This window comes from Canis lupus, chromosome X, assembly GCF_011100685.1.
Source record: "Canis lupus familiaris isolate Mischka breed German Shepherd chromosome X, alternate assembly UU_Cfam_GSD_1.0, whole genome shotgun sequence".
NCBI lineage: Eukaryota > Metazoa > Chordata > Mammalia > Carnivora > Canidae > Canis > Canis lupus.
In genome coordinates this window covers 41794773-41819717 of record NC_049260.1, presented here as the reverse complement: position 1 = coordinate 41819717, position 24945 = coordinate 41794773, and the positions used below count along the sequence as shown (strand labels likewise).

Sequence of the window (24945 nt, the reverse complement as noted above, 5' to 3'; positions counted from 1 at the left end):
GGGTCTCTTATAGCCCAGGGCTTACCTTACCTATTGCCAGCAGATGTAGGGTGAAGTTTCATGGGATGTGCAAAGCAGGTAGGTTCTAATTGGTGAAAAATCTGCTTGTTTGGGTTATAAGATAATTGGATTTGCAAACATTTAAGTTAGGCACCAGCAGGCTTTTGGGCTATTTGGTCTCAGCTTGCAGTGAAGATATAAACAACCTAGGGACCAATACACAGAGGTCATCTTTGGCCCATTTATATAACAGGCAAAGGCATAATCCATCCTATTAGGTCCTTAGGAATGCTGGAATAAAGTTTAGAAGTATAGTTACAGTCTCTCATTTAAGGATCATGCCTGCTTCTGGCATCTGCAGGTGTAGCTGGGGTCTCAGGATGACTGCTTCAGGGAGGGAAGAAGAAAATTGATGTCAGATTGGGAAAGAATTGTATTGTATTACCAGCATCTTCCCCACCCTCAGCTTCAGACCTCTCAGAAAACTGTAGGAATCTAGTGGAGACCCTCCTCTGGCCCATCATGTTAAATGCAGGCATATGTTCATGAAGGGGTGTAAGGCAACTCTCCATGACGTTATCTCCCTTGTTTTACACAATTGCCTGTTCTAATTCTCTATCAAACCAGTACTCTGAGGATGATATGCAAAATGATATATCCATTTGATGTGATATCTCGTTGTCCATTGTTAGACACTATGAGCTGTAAAATGTGTTCTTCAGTCTGAAAAAATGTAACACAGGGGTTCCAATTGCTATAGCATCTTCTATTCCAGTTTAAAAAATAGTATTCTGGGCACGCTGGGTAGCTCAGCAGTTGAGCATCTGCCTTTGGCTCAGGGTGTGATCCTGGAGTTCTGGGATTGAGTCCCACATCGGGCTTCCTTCATGGGGCCTGCTTCTCCCTCTGCCTATGTCTCTGTGCCTCTATCTCTCTGTGTCTCTCATGAATAAATAAATAAAAATCTTTAAAAAATAAATAAAAATTAAAAAATAGTATTCTGAATATTTGCAGCTACCACCAAGTATGCAAAGCCCGGCACAGTGTCTATTCCTGTCAAGACCCATTTATAAAAGAAATAATTATGTGATATGATAGAGGCATTAGCTAATGCTATAGTGGTAATCATATCACAATATGTAAATGTACCAAATCAACACCACTGTATACTTTAAACTTACATGATGTTATATGTCAGTTATATCTCAATTAAAAAACAGAGACCTGTTGACAGCCTCCCGGAGCTATCAGCAGTAGTCTGCCATAATCTACTTGCCAGTTTATGTGTGGGACCTTCCCCAAAGGACTATCTGCTCCATAGTTATCTGAGGTCTCCATCTTGTCTTCGACAGGACAGTTCTTATTGACATTTTGTGTCTCAGTGGGTGCTGGAGGAATATGTCAATGATTAGCTCATGTCTATATTGTTGCATCTATCCCACATCCACTCATTTCATAGACCCAGAGGACTGCCTCGAGCCAACACACCAGGATATCCACTTGCCAGTTCCTTTGGTTTCTGGAAAGGGGTTCTTCTGAGGGGCATTGACATGTTCTACTTTACTGCACCGTTTAAATTCCACTAGTGATTTTCACAGGACTGTGACCCATATGGGGACCCCTTTAATAATCCAATTTTCTATTGCCCATCTGCCTGACCATATGGCCAAGCTAGTGGCTACTACCCATTATTCAGTAGAAACTCAGATATAGTGGTTCTTATCCTTGTGCTATTTCTTCCATCACTGCAAGGAAAACAGCATGCAATTCAGCCCACTGAATTGATTTGTTCTCACCATCTTCCACCAGCGTTTTTACATCAGTCAGTTGCAGTGTGGTGGCCTTCCACACAGGGTGTCATCTGTCTACCTTGGAACTGCCATCTGTAGACTAAGCAGCTTTTTGTTGTTCAATTTCGAGCTGTTTATAGGACCCATCCACATAGCTATAGGATTTGGGAGTGCCTCAGGTGATTCCAAAATCAGCCCTCAGGAGAGGAGTCTATCTGCTTATGAATACGATTTCTTGCATTCCTCTGGGAGTGTGTTCCTATGTAAACCATTTCCATTTTATTATGGAACTCTTCTGGGCACTGCCTTCTTTCTTGGAGCATTTCTCTGACATTACCCAAGACATTATGGGTATTTCATATTTCAAGATCATTGTATGACCTTCAGTCATGGGGACAGTTTCAATTGATGCCTAATAGCAAGCTAGTAATTTTTTCTCAACCAGTGTCTATTATTTGGTGTCTGGAAATTTTCTGGTCCAGATTCTTAGTGATCGCCACTGGGTGGCACTCATGGACTTTTGTCATAAGTTCCAGTCTATTACCTTCTGTCCACCAGGTATTCTATACTGTTTCTAATTAAGAACCTGTGTGGGCTCTGGCAATTCTGTAGGTTCCTGTTTAGCATGTTCAGTTAATGGAGGGTAAATTTACATGCCTTCTGTCCTACAATACTAGGTAGGAGAAGTGTTCTGCAGTCAGACTTATCCCAATAACACATTCAGGTAAGGGAGATGGCAACCACTTCACATCAAGTCCATTTACACATTTCAATTTTCTCTTATTTTAAAGATTTTATTTATTCGAGAGAGCACACATCCACAGAGAGAGTGAGAGAGATAGACAGGAGAGAGAGAGTGAGAGAGTGAGCACAGGTTGGGGGGGGAAAGGGCAGAGGGAGAGGGAGAAGCAGACTGAGCAGGGAGCCCAACATGGGGCTCGATCCAGGACCCTGGGATCATGATCCAAGCTGAAGGCAGACACCTAACTGACTGAGCCACTCAGGTGCCCCAAGACATTTCAATTTTCATCCAAACTTTCATCTTAATTTCATCAACTACTACAGCTCAATATTCTCCCAATATAGGTGTGAGGACTTCACCAACAAGTTTTGGAAAACTGTGCAATGGGATTCCATGTCAAGGAATCCCAGAAAGCTTTTCCCTACCCTGGCCACTTTACTCACTCATGTTCATATAGCCTTACTCATGTTCATATAGCCTTGAGTCCCCAGTCCAGGGATCTGTCAGGGACCCTGTGGCTCCTTCATCAATCCATATCCTGATAAATTTGCCAAACCATTACCCATGGTAACTCAAGGTCAGTTTTCCCATCATTACCTTTGCATTCTGGCTTTTAAAATTTCTCCAAACTAGGGAGAATAGAGTGGATTTGTTTAGGGCACGTCAATGTTGGTGGACCAGCAGAGGGTCCCATCAGTCCACCCAACCTCCAATAGAGCTGCATTAAGGCCTTGGTTTTGGCTCCATTAATATCTGCTTTATTAATCCCATTTCTCAATAACTGTTTAAAGATTTCCACCCTGTTAAAGTTCCTTGACCCTCCCTTTTTTATTTCTCCATTCTTTTGTGAATCACTCTAATTTTCTTAGCATCTATGATATAGTAATTGATAAGAAATATGTATTTGGTCATTCAGATGACCAAAATATATTTCTCAGATATACTTGGTTTTCATCAACAGTTCCTAAGAGGGCTTCAGAAACATAAAGGTGACATGGGTGTCTTGTTACTAATGAAGGTGACTCCTGGGCCCACTCTTGGTAAGCTTGTTGCCGGGAGGACCAACCATGTGATTAGAAGTTTGAAAATTTCAGCCCCACCTCTTGACCTATGGGGAGAGGAGAGGGACTGGAGGTTGAATCAGCCAATAGCCAATGACTTAGGCAATCATGACTATGCAATGAAGCCTCCATAAAAATTCAAAAGGACTGGACTCAGAGAGATAATGGGTTGCTGGACACATGGAGACATTAGGACAGTGGTACTCTTTCCCCCCATACCTTGCCCTATGTATCTCTTCATCTGGCTATTGATTTGTATTTAATAAACTGGTAAATGTGTATAATATAATATAGAATAGAACCAATAATAAGAGACGCCTCCATGGCCCAGTAGTTGAGAGTCTGCCTTCGGCCCAGGGCGTGATCCTGGAGTCCCAGCATCAAGTCCCACATTGGTCTCCCCACATGGAGCCTGCTTCTCTCTCTGCCTATGTCTCTGCCTCTGTGTGTGAGTGTGTGTGTGTGTGTGTGTGTGTCTCATGAATAAATAAATAAAATCTTAAAAAGAACCAATAATAAATCAAAATCTAAAAAAATATATAATTGGTTCTGTTTCTCTGGAGGACCCTAATACATTCAGTGACCCAACTGCTCAGGAGTTAGGTCTGTCACTTCTGAATTCCACTGGTAACTTTTACCTCTAGTAACTGATCACAGTATAGCTGCCATTTTATACCATGGGTGACTTGGTAGCTATCCAGGCATCAAAGATTCATGAACTCCCACTACCTCATCCTTTTCTCAAACAATGCCTTTGCCATGTTTCAGTGAACCAGGGTCATTTTAGTGAACATCATTCCTGATGCCAAATATGTGGTCTCCAGGATCACTCTTAGGTTTAATGACTCACTGGAAAGACTCATAGAACTCAGAAAAGTGATTGTATGCACGATTGTGGTTTATTATAGCAAAAGAACACAGATTAAAATCAAATGAAAAAAGTGCACAGGGCAGCCCAAGTGGCTCAGCGGTTTAGTGCTGCCTTCAGCCCAGGGTGTGATCCTGGAGACCCAGGATCGAGTCCCACGTTAGGCTCCCTGCATGGAGCCTGCTTCTCCCTCTGCCTGTGTCTCTGCCTCTCTCTCTCTCTCTGTGTCTCTCATGAATAAATAAATAAAATCTTAAAAAAATAAAAAGGTATACAGGGCAGAGACCAGGAGAAACCAGGTGCTACCTTCCAGTTTCTTCTCCCAATGGAGTTACATGGACAGCACTTAATTTTCCCAGCAATGATGTATGACAACATGTATAAAGTATTGCCAACCAGGGAAGCTCCCTGGAGCCTTGAGTCCAGGGTTTTTATTAGGGGTCAGTCTTAAGCAATGGGCACTTATGTGACTCAGCTATTTAGTCTCTAGCCCCCTAGGGGCCAAACTAATACAGTGTGGTCTGAACACCCAGACATATAAAAATGTACATTCTCCATAAATCAGATTGTTAGCATAGATTATCTGGTGTGGCCTGAGGACTTAGGTATACAAAGACATACCATATCTTATCAGGCAAGATGTTCCAAGGATTCAGAGGTTATCTCTCAGGAGCTGCTTATTAAGTGCCAGTCCTGAAGACATTTGGAAGGTGTCAGGTTTGGAAAGCCCAGGCCTTGTGAATTAAGTCTCAACTGCACATCTCAGTAGGGACTGTATCATTTTCTATTCCTGTTTAGAAAGGACATAAAAGGAAGAACAGAGTGTTCAGAGGCCAGTGTGGCAGGTACTTTTATATTGGAAAGTATATGTGGACAAATTATTGCCCTGATGAAAGGAAATAAATCTGCCAAACGAAAATTCTATACCCAATCTATCCCATTTGTTTAAAAAATCAGGTGAAATAAAGCCTTTTACATACAAAGAAACCTAAGAGAGTTGATCACCAGTAGGCTTGTAGTACTAGAAATACTAAAGGGAGTTATTTAATCTGATCCCAAATGGAAGCAAGAATTATAGAAAGGAATGAAGAGGTATAAAAAAGTCGAACATAAAAGGGTGGAGAAAGATATGCCATGAAACCAATAATAGAAAGCTGTTATAGCTATACTAATAGTCAAGTAGGCTGTAAAGTAGAAGTACTGCTAGATATAAAGAGGGAAATTTCATAATAATAAAAGGGTCAGGTCAAGGGAAAATTTAACAATTCTAAATTTTTAATCTACCTGTATCATTCATTTTTTGTTGCTATTTTAACAAATTACCACAAACTTGGCAGCTTAAAATAACACCCATTTATTACTTCACAGTCTCCATAGGGCAGAATTCCAAGCAACATGCAGCTCAGCTGGGCTCTCTTCTTAGGGTCTCATAAGGTTGAAATTATGGTGCTGGCAAGGTTGCCTTCCTTTCTGGAGGCTTTGGGGAAAGAATCCACTTTCAAAGTCATCCAGTTTGTTGGCAGAATTCAGTTCTTTTGCACATGGCCCCCTCCATCCTTAAGCCTACAATAGCACATCAACTTCTTTATGTGCTCCAAATCTCTAACTTTCCCTTCTGCCTTCCTTTCCCACCTCCCAGCATCTGTTCTTTTATCAAGTTTTCATTTAAATTCCAGTCAGTTAACATACAGTGTTACATTAGTTTCAAGTGTACAATACAGTGATTCAACACTTCCATACAACACCTGGTGCTCATCAGGACAAGTGCACTCCTTAATCCTCTTCACTTATTTTATGTATCCCCCCACCTTCCCTCTGATAACTATCAGTTTGTTCACTATAGTTAAGAGATTGCTTCTTGGTTTGCCTCTCTCTCCTTTTCCCTTTGCTCATTTGTTTTGTTTCTTAAATTCCACATATGAGTAAAATCATGTTATATTTATCTTTCTCGGACTTATTTCACTTAGCATTAGTAATTTATTAAGAATTTTTACATCCATGTTTATCAGGGATAGTGGCCTGTTCTCTTTTTTAATGGTATCTTTATCTGGTTTTAGTATCAGGGTAATGCTGGCTTCATAGAATGAATTTGGAAGTTTTCCTTCCTTTTCTATTTTTTGGAATGGTTTGAGAATAATAGGTATCAATCCTTTTTAAAATAGTAGAATTTGCCTGTGAAGCCATCTGGTCCTGGACTTTTGTTTGTTGGGAGTTTTTATTTTTATTTTTTTATAAATTTATTTTTTATTGGTGTTCAATTTGCCAACATATAGAATAACACCCAGTGCTCATCCCATCAAGTGTCCCTCTCAGTGCCCATCACACAGTCACCCCCACCCCCTGCCCACCTCCCCTTCCACCACCCCTAGTTCATTTCCTAGAGTTAGGGGTCTTTCATGTTCTGTTTCCCTCCCTGATATTTCTGTTGGGAGTTTTTAAATTACTGATTCAATATCTTTGCTGGTTATTGCTCTGTTCACATGTTCTATTTTTTCCTGTTTCAATTTTGGTAACTGCTTGCAAGAACTCATGAAATTCAACCCCTCTTGTTTTCCAATCCAATGGCTTTGGGGAAATTTCCTTGTGTGTTCCCCTGTGTGTTCTTCTTCTCTTGGCCTTCTCAGTGATCATGGCTCCCTTCCCTCTGCAAAGCCTGTGATCCATCCGTTTGGTCCCCTAAACTAAATCCACACACTTCCTACCTTTTTCAAGGTGGCCTCTTCTCTCCCTTTAGTTGTGGAGTTTGTTTTGTCAGCCTTCAGGTTGGTTTCTGGGGTATTTAGGATGATCTGATGGTTATTCTAGTTTTGTTTATGGGATGAGGCAAGCCTAGGGTCCTCCTACTCTGCTGCCATCTTCCTGCCTCCACCCCCCAACATCGGCTGTTAAGGGCTCATGTAATTACACTAGGCCCATATGGGTAATCTAGGATAATGTCTCTACATTAAGATAAACTGATTAATAATCTTAATTACATCTGTAAAATCCCTTTTGTCAATATGACAAAACATATTCATGTATATGGAAACTCCTATTTGTTTCTGAGAATTAGGGCAGGATATCTTTGGGTGTCCATTATTCTGCCTATTATATCACTTAATCATATAGGTTCAAAATAAATAAAGTGAAACTCAATAGAATTAAAAGGAGAGATAGGCAAATCCACAACATAGTTAGGCACTTTAAAGTACTTCTCTGAGTGATATAATAAGCAGAAAAAAATTGATATAAAAGATTTGAACAACACAATTAATGAATTTCATATAATTAGTACATAGACAACACCACACCCAGCAACTGAAGAATTCACATTCTTTTCAGGTGCACAAAGAGAATTTACCCAAATAGATCCTATGCTCATCTATAAAAAAGTTCCAACAAACTTCAAAGGATGAGGATCTATAGTATATGTTCTCTGACCACAATGGAATTAAATTATATATCTATAACATAACTAGGAAATCCTCAAATGTTTGAAAATAAGTCACACACTTGTAAATAACTCAGGAAAAAATCACATTAGGAAATGTCTTGGACCACATGTTAATGAAAATATGTCATCTCATTGATGCAGAAAAAAATTTGACAAAAATCCAACATCCTTTCATGATAAAAACACTCAACAAACTAGGAATAGAAACGAACTTCCTCAACCTGATAAAAGGTATTTATGAGAAACTCATAGCTAACATTATACTCAATAGTGAAAGAACAAAAGTATTTCCCTAAGATCAGGAACAAGGAGGCCCACTTCTGCCAATTTTATTAAACATTGTACTCAGAGTTCTCACCAGAGCAATTTTCAGACAAGAAAAAGAAATTAAAGGCACTCAAATTGGAATGGAAGTAAAACTATTTCTATTCCCAGATAATATTTCATATATATATATATATATATATATATATATATATATATAGTCCTAGCGAATCCACAAATAACTATTTGAGTTCATAACTGAATTCAACAGAGTGGCAGAATACAAGATAAACAGACAAAAATACTTGTATTTCTGTACACTTGTAATGAACAATCTGAAAAAGAAATTAAATTAATTCTATTTATAATAGGATCAAAAAGAATAAAATACTTAGGAGCAAATTTAAGCAGGTTCAAGACTTGTGCACTGAAAAGTACAAAACATCAGTAAAAGAAATGAAAGGAGGCTTAAATAATGGAAAGACATCCAGTGTTCATGGATTGGAAAACTTAACATTGTGGAGATGGCAAATACTCCTCAAAGCAATGTATACATTTAATGTAATCACTATCAAAATTCCAATGGAAACAGTGTGGTACTGGCACAAGGATGGACATATATATTTCAGTGGAATAAAATTGAAAGTCCAGAAACAAACCCATCCATGTATGGTCAATTGATTTCAACAAGTGTGTCAAGACAATTAAATGGAGGAAAGGATAGTCTCTTCAACAATGTGCTAGGACAACTGGATATCCACATACAAAAGAAGGCACTTGGATCCTGACCTCACATCACATATAAAAATTAACTCAAAATGTATCAAAGACCTAAATATAAGAACAAAAGTATAAAATTCTTTGACAAAAACATAGGGCCTTAATGACTTTGGGTTTGGCAATGGTTTCTGAGATATGACACCAACCATCAGCAACAAAGAAACAATACGTAAACTGGACTTCATCAAAATCGAAAACTTCTGTGCATCAAAGGACATTATCAGGAGAGTAAAAAGACAACTTAGAGAATGGGAGAAGGTATTACTAATCATATATCTGATAAGGGTTTGGTATCCAAAATATATAAAGAACTCTTACAACTTAACAACAAAAAGACAAAAATCCATTTTAAAAATGGGCAACAGTGCCTGGCTGGTTAAGTTGGTGGAACAGATGACTCTCAATCTCAGGGTCGTGAATTCAAGCCTCATGTTGGGCATGGAGCCTAGTTAATTTTTTTTTTTTGTTAGTTAATTTTTTTTAATGGGCAAAGGATTTGAAAGGACATTTCTCCAAAGAAGATATACACCTGGTCCATAAACACATGAAAGGATTCTCACCATCATTAGTCATCAGGGAAATGCAAATCAAAACCACAATGAGATACCACTTCATACCTACTGGGATGGCTATAAAAAAAAAAAACCAGAAAATGACAGCTGTTGGGCAAGATGTGGAGAAATTGGAACCCTCCTACATTGCTGGTGGGAATGTAAAATAGTGTAGCCATAGTGAAAAACAGTTTGGTAGTTCCTTAAGTAGTTAAACATAGAAATACCATATGGTCCAGCAATCCCACTCCTGGGTATATACACAATAAAATTAAAAACAGGTGTTCTGGGATGCCTGGGTGGCTCAGCGGTTTGGCACCTGCCTTTGGCCCAGGGCGTGTTCCTGGAGACCCAGGATAGGGTCCTGCTTTGGGCTCCCTGCATGGAGCCTGCTTCTCCCTATGCCTGTGTCTCTGCCTCTGTGTGTGTGTGTCTCTTATGAATAAATAAATATTTTTTAAAAAACAGGTGTTCAAACAAAAATTTATACACAAATGGTCATAGCAGCAGTGTTCACAATAGCTAGAAGATAGAAACAACCCAAATGTCTACCAATCAGTGAATGGATAAACCAAATGTGGTATATCTCTACAATAGAGTATTTAAAAAGGGAATGAATACTGATACATGACACCACATGGATGTATCCTGAAGACACTATGCTCAGTGAAGGAAGCCAGACACAAAAGCCATGTAGTGTATGATTCTATTTATATGAAATATCCTGAATAGGCAAATCCATAGACAGAAAACAGATTACTGTGAAGCAGGGGCTGAGGGTGACAGTGGTGGAGGAATAGGGAATGACTGCTTTATGGGTACAGAGTTTCATCTTGGGGTGATGAAAATAGTCTGCAACTAGATAGTGGTGATGGTTGCACACCACCAGGAATGTACTAAATGACACTGAATCGTATACTTTAAAATGGTTAAAATAATAAATTTCATGTTATATGTATTTTACCACAATAAAAAAGGTGTTAATTCTCTCTCCCTTTCTTTGCTATTGTGGTGTGCATGATTGATTTTGTTCCTCGTCATGTCTTTTCATGAGACTTTCAAGATCAAATGATTCTTGACCAAGAAATGTAAGCAGAATCATCTTATTCCTCAATGGGTTTGAATGAAAACTGGTGATAAAACCAGGTGCAACTCCAAGAGGAGACATCAGGGAAGAACCAAGGTAGGTGTGTAAGGAATTGTACATGAGATTGCACACATATTCATGCTGTTTCTTTTTTTTTAAGATTTCATTTATTTATTCATGAGAGACAGAGCGAGAGAGAGAGAGAGAGAGAGAAGCAGAGACACAGGCAGAGGGAGAAGCAGGCCCCATGCAGGGAGCTCGATGCGGGACTCGATCCTGGGACTCGATCCTGGGACTCGATCCTGGGACTCCAGGATCATATGCCCTGGGCTGAAGGGAGGTGCTAAACCGCTGAGCCACCCAGGGATCCTCTGTTTACGCTGTTTCAAGGTCACTAGCATCTCACCCTATCAAGCTGAAAACATCACTCCTGGACAGCTGGACATGTTTAATTGGGAAAATGATTTTTCTGTACTTCTGTACTTCTGCAGGTTGTTTCAATAATAGATATGTGAGACCTTTTTAAAAAAAGGTATTAATATGGGGTACAGTATGCGTGAATGGTGGCTATGAAGCAGAGTGGATGGAAGTGAATAAACAGTGGGACTGAATGAGGAAATCTGGGGCACAGTGGGATGACATAGATTTAAATGATTGGTAGAGTAGGAAGGAATGGGAGCCATGAGGGGCAAAGGTGAGCTGGACTGGAGGGGCCTGGCAGAGTCAGACTTTATATATGAATGAGTCCTGTTCTTCCAGAAAGCACCGATAGAGAAGAAATACCGCCACATGTTTGTGTTCCAGGAAATAGAGAACTACAAGTTTCCCAGTATTAGTAAGCTCAGGCTGCCATAACAAAATACCATAGACTGGGGGGCTTAAACAACAGAAAATAATGTCTCACAGTTCCGGAAGCTGGGAAGTCCAAAATCTAGGCACCAGCTGATTTGGTTCCTGAGGAGAACTCTCTTCCAGGCTTGCAGAGAGCCACCTCCTCAATGTGTCCTCACATGACCTCTTCTTCGTGTGGCAGAGGTGTCTCTTCTAAGGATGCTAACCCATCCAATCTGGGTCCCCTGTATGATCTCATCTAACCTAATTAACCTCCCAAAGGTCCCATCTCCAAATGTCATCATTTTGGGGACATTTTGTTGAAACATATGAATTTTGAGGGGTATACAATTCAGTCCATAGCAATTCCCAATACTTTTGCATATTCCAAGATAAGACCCATCTCTGTTGTTCATGACTCAAGGATGACTTTTTTTTTTTACCTGCCTCTTGTTAAAACAAAAACAAAAACAAAACAACCCACAGGCTCAAAATGGTGTCACTTAGACCAAGTTCTCAAATATATTCCCAAAAACATAATCTTTTAAATTATTATTTAAATTTTGTTAGTTAGCATACACTTCAATATTGGTTTCTGGAGTAGAATTCAGTGAATTATCACTTGCATACAACACCTGGTGCTCATCACAACAAATGCCCTCCCTAATTCCCATTACCCATCTAGCTCATCCTCCACCCACCTCCCTCCATCAACCCTATTTGTTCTCTATTAAGAGTCACTTATGTCTTGTTTCCCTCTCTTCTTTTCTCCTATGTTCATCTGTTTTCTTTCTTAAATTCCACATATGAGGGAGATCATATAATATTTGTCTTTCTCTGACATATTTCACTTAGCATAATACCCTCTAGCTCCATCCACATCATTGCAAATGGCAAGATTTCATTCTTTATGATGGGCAAGTAATAGTACATGTTTGTATATATACCACATCTTTATCCATTCATCAGTTGATAGACATTTGGGCTATTTCCATAGTTTAACTATTGTTGATAATGCTGCTATAAACATTGGGGTGAATATACCCCTTGAAATCTATATTTTTTTATTCCCCCAAGACATAATCTAATTGCAGCTTCAATCTCCTGCAGAAGTATAGTCTTAACCAGACAGCAAGGGATTTTTCAATCCATACCAATGAATCTGCCACTTGGGCCCTTTCCACCCTCCTTTCCAAGAAAGATGAGATAATCTGCATGATAAGACACCTTGCTTTTCCCTCTAGAGTGAGGCTTGGTTTGGTACAATCCTTTTCTTTGGCTAGTAACTTTCTTGCCTCCACCCATCTTCTGTGCAAACCTGCCTTTTTTACAACTCCTTAGAGCACCTCTCCACTTGCTAGGTGAGGTGCTGCTGGATTTATGAACCATTTAACAAAACCAATTAGATCTTCAAATTTACTTGGTTAAATTTTGTTATTTAACACTTTCTGAAACCCCAGGTCCCTTTTCTTGCCTTTGAGATGTTCCTCATTAACGAGTTTCCCCCACTGCAATAGCCTGAAAAAAAAAATCATCTCCTTAATTAGCCTGTGCATTTTACCTTTCACACGACTAAGTGGTAGAGTGATTAATAGGGTAGAGTGTTTAAGACACCCAAGCACTGTGTCCCCTTTGCTCCTCCACAGGTAACTGAGACCTGCAGGCCTGGAACGGGGGCGGGGGGGTGCGGGGAGGCGCTATCGGACTCTGACTTGGCATCTCGACCCTCCCACAACACAACTTTCTGGGGGCAGATTCCTAGAAGGAGGGATGGAATGTGTGCCTGGCAGATTACCGTCAGGTTTGGATTCTTATCTAGGTCCAAGTCGCCCCAATCCCCCCAGGCTTCTGTCTCTGACTCTCCTTGGTCACTTCACACATCTCATCCTCCCAGGACGCAATTTCTTCCATCTGCACTTCTGGAATCTCCCACAGAGGACGGCTAGCCCAATAGTATCTATTAGGACTGTTGCTCCCCGGTTCTCCCTCTCCCCTCTCCCCGGTGTTACTTTTGTTTTCAAGATTTTATTTATTTGACAGAGAGAGAGAACACAAGCAGGATGGTGGCAGGGAGAGAGAGACAGAGAGGGAGACGCAGGATCCCCGCGGAGCAGGGTTCTCCATCCCAGGACGCTGGGATCACACCTTAGCCGAAGGGAGACACTTAACTCGCTGAGCCCCTCAGGCGCCCCCCAGTGTTACTTTCTTGCAAGGTCTACGACCCCTCCACTTTCTCCCCCTCTCCCAGGGGTACCGATCTGTAGAGGAAGGGCTCACTCCCGGTTTGCCTCCTTTCTTCCCACTCATGGTTCCCGGGGCTATCTGTGCTCTTCCCGGTCCCCCCAGCCCCAACTCTGCCGCGGTATCTTCCCGCGGAGGGGGTGGTCTTGTCCTGAGCCCTAGTTTGTCCACACCAGCTCCCATTAAACCCGCCTTTACGCGCGTAACTCGCCCACCACTAGCCTTTGCGCCGAGGACCTCACTCCCGGCAAGTTTTCAAAGTCCTCCCGAAATCCCCTGTCTTCTGAACTTTCCGAGGCGCAGACCTCCGCTGTACGGAACTGGAACTTTTGAAAGATGCCTGCTCCGTGACAAATCAGTTTAGGGGCGCGGCCATCCCCCTCCCCCGCCTCCCCGCCGTGTGGTCCACGCAGTTGCAGAACCGCAAACGCGCGGCGACGGCACTGGCCGCTGGCACTGACCGCTCGGGCGAGGCCAAATGCGCTCGCGGAGGCAGAGCCCCAGCCCCTCGACGGTGGGGTAAAACACCGAGACAGGGCTCGTCCCAGGAACTTGGGACTGATTTGTGAAGCTCCAGGCAGGCGCCGCCGGAATCCGGGTGGAAAACAGGAAGAGTAGGGGATGGAGGGCGGAGGGTTCACTGGGAGCGGCGGGGAGACGGGGCTGGTCTGCGGCTGCAGCGGCACCGGCCAGTGTGGACGTTGCAAAGACGCGAACTTGCCAGGTGAGTACTTGGAGGGGGCTCTGAGATGGGCCTTGGGAGTCTGGGGAAGTACGTGATGGGGAGCCTCTAAGGTGAGCGACGGGGGCTGTGGAGGTGGGGTCTCTGGGGTGTTGGGGTGTGATGGGAGGTCCTTGGAGTCAGTGACGGGGGATCTGTGAAGTGAGTCATGGGGGCTGTGGGGTGAATAATGGGGGTATTTGGGGCGATAGGGAGTGTCTAGAGCCAGTGATGGGTGAGGGGGAGTGTTGGGAGGTCTGGAGGTGCATAACAGAGCGGAGTTGTTGAATGATGGGGCTCTGTGAGGCAAACGAATGTTCTTTCCCGTTTTTCTTGGCTACAGCATGGCCATTTTACCAGCTGGCATTTATGGATTGCCAGCCTGATGATTTGGTGAACTTTCCATTTTCCCATGCTGTTACAAACTCTTCTCTTTCCTTTCCCCCCTCTCTCAATAGCTTTGCTTTTCTAGGCCACTGCCCTCTCTTCACAAGGCAGACATGACTAATTTCCAGGTGAGTTCTTATTTGCTCCCCTCTCCCTGACCTGTGTGAAAACACTTAGAAGCAAAGGAAGGGTAATGTGTGTTGGTTAAGAGCATGGACTCTGGGCCAAAATGTTCATAATAGCTGCCTAAGTCTATTAGGCAGTCTCCAATTTCTCTGTGCCTTGGTTTCCTTATTTGTTTTTTAAAAATATTTTATTTATTCATTTGAGAGAGAGCGAGTACGAGGTAGGGAGCAGAAAGGAGAGGAAGAAGCAGACTCTCTACTGAGCTGGGAGACTGATGCGGGACTTGATCCCAGGATCCCGGGATCATGACCTGAGCTGAAGGCAGATGCTTAACCCACTGAGCCACCCAGGCACCCCTCCCCTATGCCCTTTTTAAAAATGTCTATATTATTTTGTCATTTTTCCCCCTCGCGGCAATAGAAGTGGCACCGAAACCTCAAACTCTTTTAAGAATGTACAATATAAAAAGAGAAAGTATCTCAGGATTTCGTATCATTGCTCATTCCAGATAACCAATTCTATGGTGAATTTAATTGCCATCTCTGGACACCTCTCTGTCCCTCCTTCTTTATATTTACATACACATAAAAGTATAGAGTTGATATAAACCTTCCTTTGCTAACATTTGCTCATAATACACAAACTGTTTTGCAACTCACTGTTTTCCCTTCACATAGTAACATTGATGAAGGTGGTAGGAGTAATGATAATGATAATGATAATGATAATACAGATGATGATGAGAATATTAGTGGCAGGAACAGCAGCTAACACCTAAAGAGACTGCACTGGGCCTGGCACTATACTAAGTACTTTATACACATGACCACCCTAGTCCTCACAAGTATCCTGAGAAGTGGGAGAAGTGGGTACCTTTAATATCCGCATCTTACAGATGAGAAAACTTGAGTTCCACAGTAGATAAGCAAGTGGCGTGGGGTTACAGAGCTGGTTACTGGCATAGCTGGGATAGTCCCTACTCCATGAATACTTGTTGATAGAAGATATTTCACTGCTAAGACAGAGATTTTTAACAGCTGCACATTTTTTTGTCTTGTATGCCTGTGTCATGTTGCATGGCAAGGCAATAATCTTTCATGTCCTGTCTTGTTGTACTGTGCTGAGCGTTTCTAGAATTTCTGGTTCAAAAGATGGGCATGTTTTGAACTTTTTTTAAAAAAATTTATTTATTTATTCATGAGAGACATATATAGAGAGAGGCAGAGACATAGGCTGAGGGAGAAGCAGGCTCCCTGGGGGAGTCTGATGTGGGACGTGATCCCAGGATCCCGGGATTAGGACCTGAGCCAAAGGCAGATGTTCAACCACTGAGCCACCCAGGTGCCCCCCATTTTGAACTTTCATAGACCTTGCCAAACTGCCTTTGAAAAAGTTCATGCAAGTTTATACTCCCCGCTACTGAGTGAAAATACCCTTTCTAATCTGTCATGTTTTTATTTTATTTTATTTTATTTTATTTTATTTTATTTTATTTTATTTTATTTTATTTATTTTTGGTGGAAAGAGATGTTTTGTTATTTATTTGGTATTTTCCTCATTACTCTGTTGTCAATACTTTGATTTATTTGTAAACTTTTTTGTTTTCTGGGACACCTGGGTGGCTCAGCAGTTGGGCCTCTGCCTTGTCTCAGGGTGTGATCTGGGAGTACTGGGATTGAGTACCACATCGGGCTTCCTACGTGGAGCCTGCTTTTCCCTCTGCCTGTGTCTCTGCCTCTCTTTCTGTGTCTCTCATGAATAAAAAAATAAAATCTTTAAAAGAAAACTTTTTTGTTTTATTTTTTCTTTTTTTCTTAAAGATTTTATTTATTTGAGAAAGAGAACGAGCAAGTGTGAGCGAGTGGGGGGAGGGGCAGAGGGAGAGGCAGAAGCAGACTCCCCACTGAGCAGAGAGCCTGACATGGGGCTCCATCCCAGGACCCTGAGATCAGGACCTGAGGTGAAGGCAGACACTTAACTGACTGAACCACTCAGGCACCCCTTTTTAAATTTTTAAAAAGATTTTATTTATTTGAGAGAGAGAGAGAGAGAGTTGGGAGGGGGCAGAGGGAGAGGGAGAAGCAGATTCCCTGCTCAGTGCACAGGGAGTCTGATGGGCCAGGGGCAGGGAGCTAGATCCCAGGACCCTGAGATCATGACCTGAACTGAAGGCAGATGCTTAACCAGCTGAGCCATCCAGGTGCCCCAAGGTGACTCTTAATGTACATCAAAGAATCCATTCAGGAAAAAAACTGATGGATATGGAAAGGTCTTCTCCTGGAAGTCCTATTTCATGTTACATCAGAGAGCTCATATAGAAGAAAAACTTGAGAAATCCTGTGAACGCAATGAATGTGTGAATGCAATGAATGTGATAAAGCTTTGTTACAGAAATCACATCTCATTATTCATCAGAGAGTTCACACAGGAGAGAAGCCCTATGGGTATAATATATGTGAGAAAGCTTTCTCCCAGAAATCATATTTAATTATACATAAAAAAAACTCATATAAGAGAGAAGCCCTCTATGTCTGAGAAGTGTAGTAGAGCCTTCAGGACGAAGTCAAAACTCACTATATGTTAGAGAACCCACACAGGAGAAAAACCCTTTGACTTCTCTCTCTCTCTCTCTCTCTCTCTCCCTTCTCTTTTAAAGATTTTTATTTATTTATTCATGAGAGATACACAGAGAGAGGCAGAGACATAGAGGGAGAAGCAGGCTCCCCACAGGATCAATCCCAGGCCCCTGGGATCACACCCTGAGCCAAAGGCAGACTCTCAACCACTGAGCCACCCAGGTGCCCCAGACCTCTCTTGAATATGAGAAAAACTTTCTTCCATAGTAAAAGCTCATTGTGAGTTAAAGACCTCAGAGAGAAAAGAAACTTTGTGAAAGAAATGAAAATGGGAAATCCTTTATAGAGTCAAAGGAAAAGAAAAAGGCAGGGTGAGGGATCCTGCTTTAGCTAACATGGTGGGGGAAGGCTTTTCTGAGAAGGTGCCATTTGAGCTTAGACCTGAAAATGAGGTGCCAGCCATACTAGGGGTAAGAACATTCCAAGAGGAAGGAGTAGCATGAGCCAAGGTCTTGATGCAAAAATCATGGCCTCTGTACTTGGCTACCATGGGTGTGTGTTGAATGACTATTTTACATCAGAGAGGTGGTTCATGTCTTCAGTCTTTGGGGCCTTGAATATAATGAGAAGCTTTAGCTGGAAGCCAAGCCTTGCTATAAATTTGGGCACAGGTATCGAGAGAAACCCAATTTAATTAACTTCAATAAACATAGTCCTCTGGGGAGGGAAATAGTCCAGATTTAACACCAAACTCTCAATAGAAAAAAAGTAACAAAATCTGTTTAGATATTTTGATGGCTCTCATGATGGGGAATAAGTGCCATCCACAAGAAAAAAAGAGTTTGCCAATTGATATAAAGCTACAGATTTAAAGATAATTACTAGGGGTGCCGGGGTGGCTCAGTCAATTAAGCATCTGCCTTCTGCTCAGGTCCTGGGATGGAGCCTGCATGGGACTCCCTGCCCAATGGGGAGTCTGCTTCTCCCTCTCCCTCTGCCTTCTGCTCTACTTGTGCATATTTTCTCTCTCTCTCTGTCAAATAAATAAATAAATAAATAAATAAATAAATAAATAAATATTTTTAAAAAATAAAGATAATGGGGATCCCTGGGTGGCTCAGCAGTTTAGCACCTGCCTTCGGCCCAGGGCGTGATCCTGGAGTCCCGGGATTGAGTCCCACATCAGGCTCCCTGCATGGAGCCTGCTTCTCCCTCTGCCTGTGTCTCTGCCTCTCTCTCTCTCTCTCTGTCTCTCATGAATAAATAAATAAAATCTTAAAAAAATAAAGATAATCCCTAAAGGAAAAATGACTATAAATATAAATGTTAGACATTATTAGAAAGGGTGCATAATTGGAACGATGTGAAGAAAACACCACTAGGGCACCAGTTTCCAGAAGTAGCAGCAGTTGATACTGCCAGTATTTCTGCTCTAGCCTGTTCTACAGTCAAGATTTTGGCTTTGTGGGATCCCTGGGTGGCTCAGTGGTTTAACACCTGCCTTTGGCCCAGGGCCTGATCCTGGAGTCCTGGGATTGAATCCCACATCAGGCTCCCTGCATGGAGCCTGCTTCTCCCTCTGCTTGTGTCTCTGCCCCCCTCTCTCCCTCTCTCTGTCTCTCATGAATAAATAAATAAAATCTTTTTTAAAATAAAAATAAAATAAAAAAGTTTTGGCTTTGTGTCTATGTGTATACCTCTCTTCTTCCTGGGCTTGATCATGCAGTCTTTCCAGAAATGCTATGAGCTACCTATAGGCTTTTAGGAGACCCACTTATTTACTTAAATTCAGCAGAGTTTATTTTTGCTGCTTTTGATAAATACTGAAATTGGTACCGAGAGTGATGGCCCCCTTTATGGATCCCCAGGGAAATGTGAAATTTGGTCATCTAGGCTGGTTGGGGCTGAAGGCAGAAATCAAATTGGCATTTTAGGAAGGAGGCTCGGTCATTCTTACACTGGTGGATATGTGCTTTAATGATCACCTGTGCTTACCTTGGAGGAAACAAACACTGAAAACAAGGCTTTAGGTGGGTGAATATCCACCCCCAACCAAAAAGTACAAAAGACGTGAGGGGACTGCTTCCTCACGGGGATGGCGGCTTCTGATGGGGCTGGTACAAAGAGAAAGAGTGGCAAGTTTAAAATCCTAAATTCTCTGCCCAAGACACATCAAAATCCAGGCATTCGTGAAAAGAAATTACTACCCTGTGTATATATTGAATTCCTGGCCTAAATTCCCACCCTGTCATTTGAAATTTAGGATACTCATGGTGAAAGAGGGAGTGGCGGGGTGGGGCTGAGGGGGTGTGCAGAATGTTAGAATGGGAAAGTGTGGGAGGATGTGGGAGAATGTGAACACTTTAATTCCCACTGAGCCTCCAGTGTAAGCTGAAACCAATATTATTTTCCCTGGGGAAGACCTTAATTAAAGACCCTGTAGTGACTTCTGAAAGTGATGCTTTTTAAGGAAAGCCAATTTTCACAGACACTCATCCTGCCCTTCTGTTTCCAGACCTATACCTGCCTTGTGTACCAAGCACTTTATGTGCTTGCTGAACACTCATTAATTTGATTCTCCCAATGATCCTATGAAATAGTTGCTATCATTATCATCCTCATTTTGCCAATGAGGAAACTGAGGCACAGAGAAATTAAATGCCTTGCCCAACACAACACAGCTCATAAGTGGTAGAGATGATATTTGAACCCAGGAGAAGCTGCGCTCTTACTTACACCCTGAGTTATCTGGTGTCTCTGATTAGAACTCTGAATGTATGGAGGAAGTGATTGAATGGGGATACCTCCAGGCATTGGGAAAATGAAGAGTTAGGCATCAGAGGTCTCTTGCATTATTTATAGATAGCATCGTTTATTAAATCCAGGAAATCTCTATCTCTGGGAAACTGAGTCATGAATTAATTTTCTTTGAGTCAGATTTGGCATGCATATTGCATCCCTTGAGCCATTCAGATAAATAATGGCCAGAACAGTGCCGGGTCCAAGAATCCCTGGGAAATGAAGGGAGGGAGGATGGGAGGATGAAGTGGATAGGCTGATGGGGTGGCAGTGCCATTATCCCAGCTGCCCAGGGCCCAAGCCACCCCCATGAACTTACCAGGCAGTCATACCATTCTTTGATGATGCCACCTGCCTGGCACACAAGATATCATCCAGAATATGGCGGTTGAGCAGGTCTAGGGAGGAAGGAAGAAAGAGACATAGTGATCTGGTGCTTTGGGGACAGGGTGACTGTATATGGCTGGCCCAGGGGTTCTGTATTCCTTGGAGCCTGAATAACTTCAACTACTACATTGGCTGATTCTGGATGACCTTGGATTCACTTGTCAGCTGGTTGTGAATTCAGTCTTGCTGACTTCAAACATTATGCTGTTAGTTCCTAGATAACTTCAACTGCCACTTTGGTTACAAATGACCTCCATCTGCATGCTGTCTAGTTCCAGTCAACCTCAGTCATTATTGTGTTTGGTTCTTGATGATCCCAACTGCTCAACCAGGGTGACCTTCACTGCCCTTCTGACTGGTTAATGATCTTAACCACCATGGTGACCAGTCCTGGACAACCTCAATTGCCTTTTTTTTTTTCACGGCTAGTTTGTATTTTATTGGACTGTTGATTTCAGTGCTTCTGTGATGTCATCCTAACAAAGGACTAAATGTTTAGTCGAGGGGATGAAGCCACCCACAAATCTGAGCAAACTTAAGGTAGTTGGAATCAGGGAAAAGTCTACTGAAGGGAGGCCCTTGGTTCCTAACAGTTCTAAAGATTTAATGATCCAACGATCAAGTTTTATGGAAAAATTCGAAGTGTCCAGATGTCCTTTTGGCAGGAGTAATGGGCAGGACCGGAGGACATAGGCAGTAGGGGCAGACGGTCTGCAGCACGGACGGCTGGGCTGGAGAAGCCACTTTCCTGTCGGTCCATAGGATGAGGATGCTTTCCTCAGACAAGGTCAATTGCCATTTTGACTAGTTATAAATAATTCCAACCTCCATGTTGACCATTCTAGGACCTCAGCTTCCATTGGAGCTGATCCCTCCTCAACTTCCATGTGAAGTGAAACACACAAAGTCGTCAAAGTGAACAACCTTAACCCATTTTAGCCAGTCTTGAGAAACTGTACTATTCATGTTACCTTGTCCTAGACAGCTTCAACCTCTGTGGTGGCTAGTCCTGGACAACCTCAACCTTCAAGCTGACCAATCCTGGGTAACCTCTTCTGTTATTGTAGCAGGACTTGGACAACCTCAACCTCCATTTGGTCTAGACCCCAGTAACCTCAGTTCCCATTTTGGTCTGTCTCAGACAACCTCCAGCACCATTTTGGCCAACCCTGAACAACTACTGCTATTAAATTTTGTCTGCAATAACACCACACTCTTGTCTGGAAAGCTCTCTCCTTTCTGCACAGATACACTTTATTTCTGTTCCTACAGCCAGATACATGTTTCTTCCCTCAGAGCCTGAACAACCTCAGCCCCAAATCAGGACAATCTCCCCCTCCATTCTGCATGGAGCCAAGTTTCCTGTTTTCTGAGTCCCAGAAAACTGCAGCCTCCATTCTCAGTGAGGTCCAGGAGCTCTGAGCCCTCCTGACCTGGACAACATCTCAGTGTAGTCAGTAAAGATACAGGATGGTGTCTCTAACAGCCCAGGCAAGTCTGTTCCTTTCCCTATCATTTTTCTGCTTGTTACCGGAGATTATGGCTTAGGCAACCTTGCACTCTGTGTGTTGGGCAGTGGGGCCAGGCAGGGCTTCAGGGTGTCCCCAGTGCTGCCTCACCACGACACTCCATGTGACAGAGGTTCTGGGTGGGTGTAACACCATTGTTACACCACCAGGCGGAGTTCAGCTGGAAAATGCCATATTCACTGCTGCCGTCGGGATTGTGGTCCACGAAGGAGGTGTCAAAGCCACTCTCATAGTGTGCCATGCACAGCCCTGGGACAGGGAGGGGGTAGGTAGCGGGTAGGCATGGGTCCTGGGACAAGGGGATGGCAGGACAAGGGGGAGGGGGCGGGGATGGTTGTCATCTCAGTTGTGGGGGTGATGATCCTGGTTTGGTGGTGGTGATGATGTTGGTGATTCTGGTGAGATCTCAGTGATGGCAGTGGTGATAGTGATAGTACTTGTCATGATTTTGATGGTAGCGATGGTATTGATGGTAGAGATGAGGGTGATGGTTGTGAAGGCAGTGATGGTAAGGACATGAGAGAAGTCAGTCTGGGGATGACCGAGAGGATGGTGCCCTGGCCCAGGGAGATGATAAGTGACAAGGGGGGCCTGGGTCTGAGTGTGATGGGTGGCTTGGGGGTGTGTGTGGGACTTGGGGCAGCTGGAGTCTCACAGTCTTCAATGCTGTAGCCCTTGAAGCCGTTGAGGCCCGCCTTCTCCAGCTTCATTGCCAGTTCACAGCGTTCATAGATTTTGGCATCCACAGGGGCAACTGTCAGCGTGGCCAGGGTCACCACCATGGTGACCCAGGCCTGCATTATAACACCCATAGGCCCTCCTGCCCAACTCTTTGCTCTAGACTCACCCTGCCCTGTTTAGAACTAGCGGCATTCTGGAACTCTGGGCTCTATGAAGAAATAGCTACATGGTAGATTCTGGAACACACAGCCAGAGGGCTGGACACCTCAACATCTTTCCCAGTGCTACCCTTATTAGAGACAGGCACACAATGAAAAAGAAAGATACTGACCTATACACAGAGAAGGGAGGAGGCAAAACCAGGGAGAAACCCTGAGATGTCAGAAAGAGATGCAGGAAGAGAGGGGCCAGAGATGCAAAGCACAGACAGGACTCAGGCCCTGGGCTTCATGATCAGCCCACATTCCCCCACATTCCTTAAATACTGTCCCACTCCACTGTTTTTAATCATGCTATACCATTTGGTTACCTCCATTTCCACTTACACTGCCCCTCATTGTCTCCCTTCCCCCCACTCTGCTCAGCAGTCAGTACTGTTCACGACACTGTGCCTACTATGGCCTCAGTTTCTCCCGCTCCACACAATATTACCACCATGCCCTTCCATTCTCAGCACTTCCTTCACTTCACTTATTATGCACCGTTCCACCCCAATTTACTGGAATCTGGCCCACGTTAGCCCCATTCACTCTCTGCCCTCCATTACATACTATACACAACACATTACATGTAGATGCACACCCTACTACTGTTTCCACCTCCATTCTTGTTCCATCATTTATTCCCTCGTTCACTTATAGTGCCTCTCGTCCACCTACCTTCAGTCACCCTGGGCCTCATATTGCCACAGTTCCTTAACCCTCTCCTTGCATGACCCCAATTCTCTCACATCATATTTCTTCACCTCCGTTCACTCTCAGACTCTCATTTTCTACTTCCCCCTCCACTTCTGGACACTGCATGAAGTGACTCTCATTCACTCTCAAAGGGCCCATCCTTCGGCTTTGTTCATGGACTCTGGGCCTCATTCTTTCCCTCCTTCATTCTCTTTCTGTCCCTTCTTCCCCTTTATTCTCTCAAATGCTACTCCCATGTTATCCCTATTCCCCATATTACTCCCAAACACTAGCTCGCGTTGCCCACAGATTCTCATTCTATGCTTGCTCACCCCCATTCCTCACATTCTCTTCATCGACTCCATTTACTCTCACTCAGCCTCTCATTCATTGAAATGATCTCGTTCATTGGAATTCATTTCCAATGTAACCCCTATTCCCACTTACCACTCCTGTTCTGCACCTGATTGCCCGTCTAGTTGTTTCTGTTGTGCCCATAGTGCCTTCATTCAGTCACATTCTGCCTTGAATTCACCACTTTTTTGCTAACACTGGGCCCTATCCCCCCCCCTTAATTCCCGTGGGGCCATGTGACTTTCATCTTGCCCTTTGACTCACAACACCCACAGTTCCTCATGTTCTTCTGCTCTTTGCTTCCATTCCCTCTCATTCTTCCCAGCATTAGGTCCATTCATGCACATGCATCAGCTCCTTCCCCTGAGCTGATTGACTCTGGGATCCCTGGACATTCCTAGAGCCCCTCATTACCCTAGTCTGCCCCTTATTCACTTCTAGTCACTCCCTTTCTCCTTCAGAGTGTGGCCACTCAAACTCAGCCTGATTCACATATTCACATTCTACCTTGTATACATCTTTATTCCCTCTTCTTTGTCCCTTGTGCTCCCCATTTTTCCCTCTATGGCCCACATTACCTCCATTCACTCCCACTCCCCCTAAATTCACCTCCCTTGCTCTTATATGCCCCATAAACCATCATTTATTCACACTCTGGTCCTTAGTGCTCAGAATAACTTGCACTCTGCTGCTTTATTAGCTCTATTCACATTCACCACCTTGAATTGCTCCATTCACTCAGTTTGCTCCCATGTTCATTTTTTGTCACTTTAGACCATGCCTCATTTTCCCATCATTTACTCAGCCCTTATGCATGATCTCACATTAATTCAAAATTAAA

The 24945-nt window shown here is 43.0% G+C and overlaps 2 protein-coding genes across 7 annotated transcripts in view; one reads left to right on the top strand and one right to left on the bottom strand.

The window, feature by feature from the left end:
- Positions 1 to 1260: 1260 nt before the first annotated feature.
- On the bottom strand, positions 1261 to 23042 carry SPACA5 (sperm acrosome associated 5). Of its 5 annotated transcripts, XR_005386266.1 has the most exons (5): positions 22829 to 23042; positions 22264 to 22422; positions 20577 to 20655; positions 5083 to 5251; positions 1261 to 1388 (listed from the first exon to the last, which is right to left on the bottom strand). XR_005386266.1 is itself a non-coding variant. In XM_038587333.1 (4 exons), exons 1-4 carry the CDS (start codon positions 22983 to 22985, stop codon positions 5239 to 5241), a joined length of 408 nt encoding a protein of 135 aa, XP_038443261.1. In that variant the 5' UTR covers positions 22986 to 23042; the 3' UTR covers positions 4674 to 5238. The 5 variants fall into 5 exon arrangements, 4 of the variants coding, with proteins under 4 accessions (XP_038443261.1, XP_038443260.1, XP_038443259.1 ...); XM_038587333.1 differs by lacking the exon at positions 1261 to 1388 and having other exon boundaries at positions 4674 to 5251; XM_038587332.1 differs by lacking the exons at positions 1261 to 1388; positions 5083 to 5251 and adding an exon at positions 19348 to 19572.
- The window catches only part of ZNF182 (zinc finger protein 182), a 41997-nt gene continuing 31127 nt past the window's right edge, over positions 14076 to 24945 (top strand). The window contains exons 1-2 of one of the 2 annotated variants that reach the window (XM_038587322.1): positions 14076 to 14372; positions 14828 to 14884. The gene's annotated coding sequence lies outside the window, so the exon portion shown is untranslated. The remainder of the gene's footprint in view (positions 14373 to 14827; positions 14885 to 24945) is intronic. The other variant, XM_038587324.1, reaches the window with a different exon arrangement.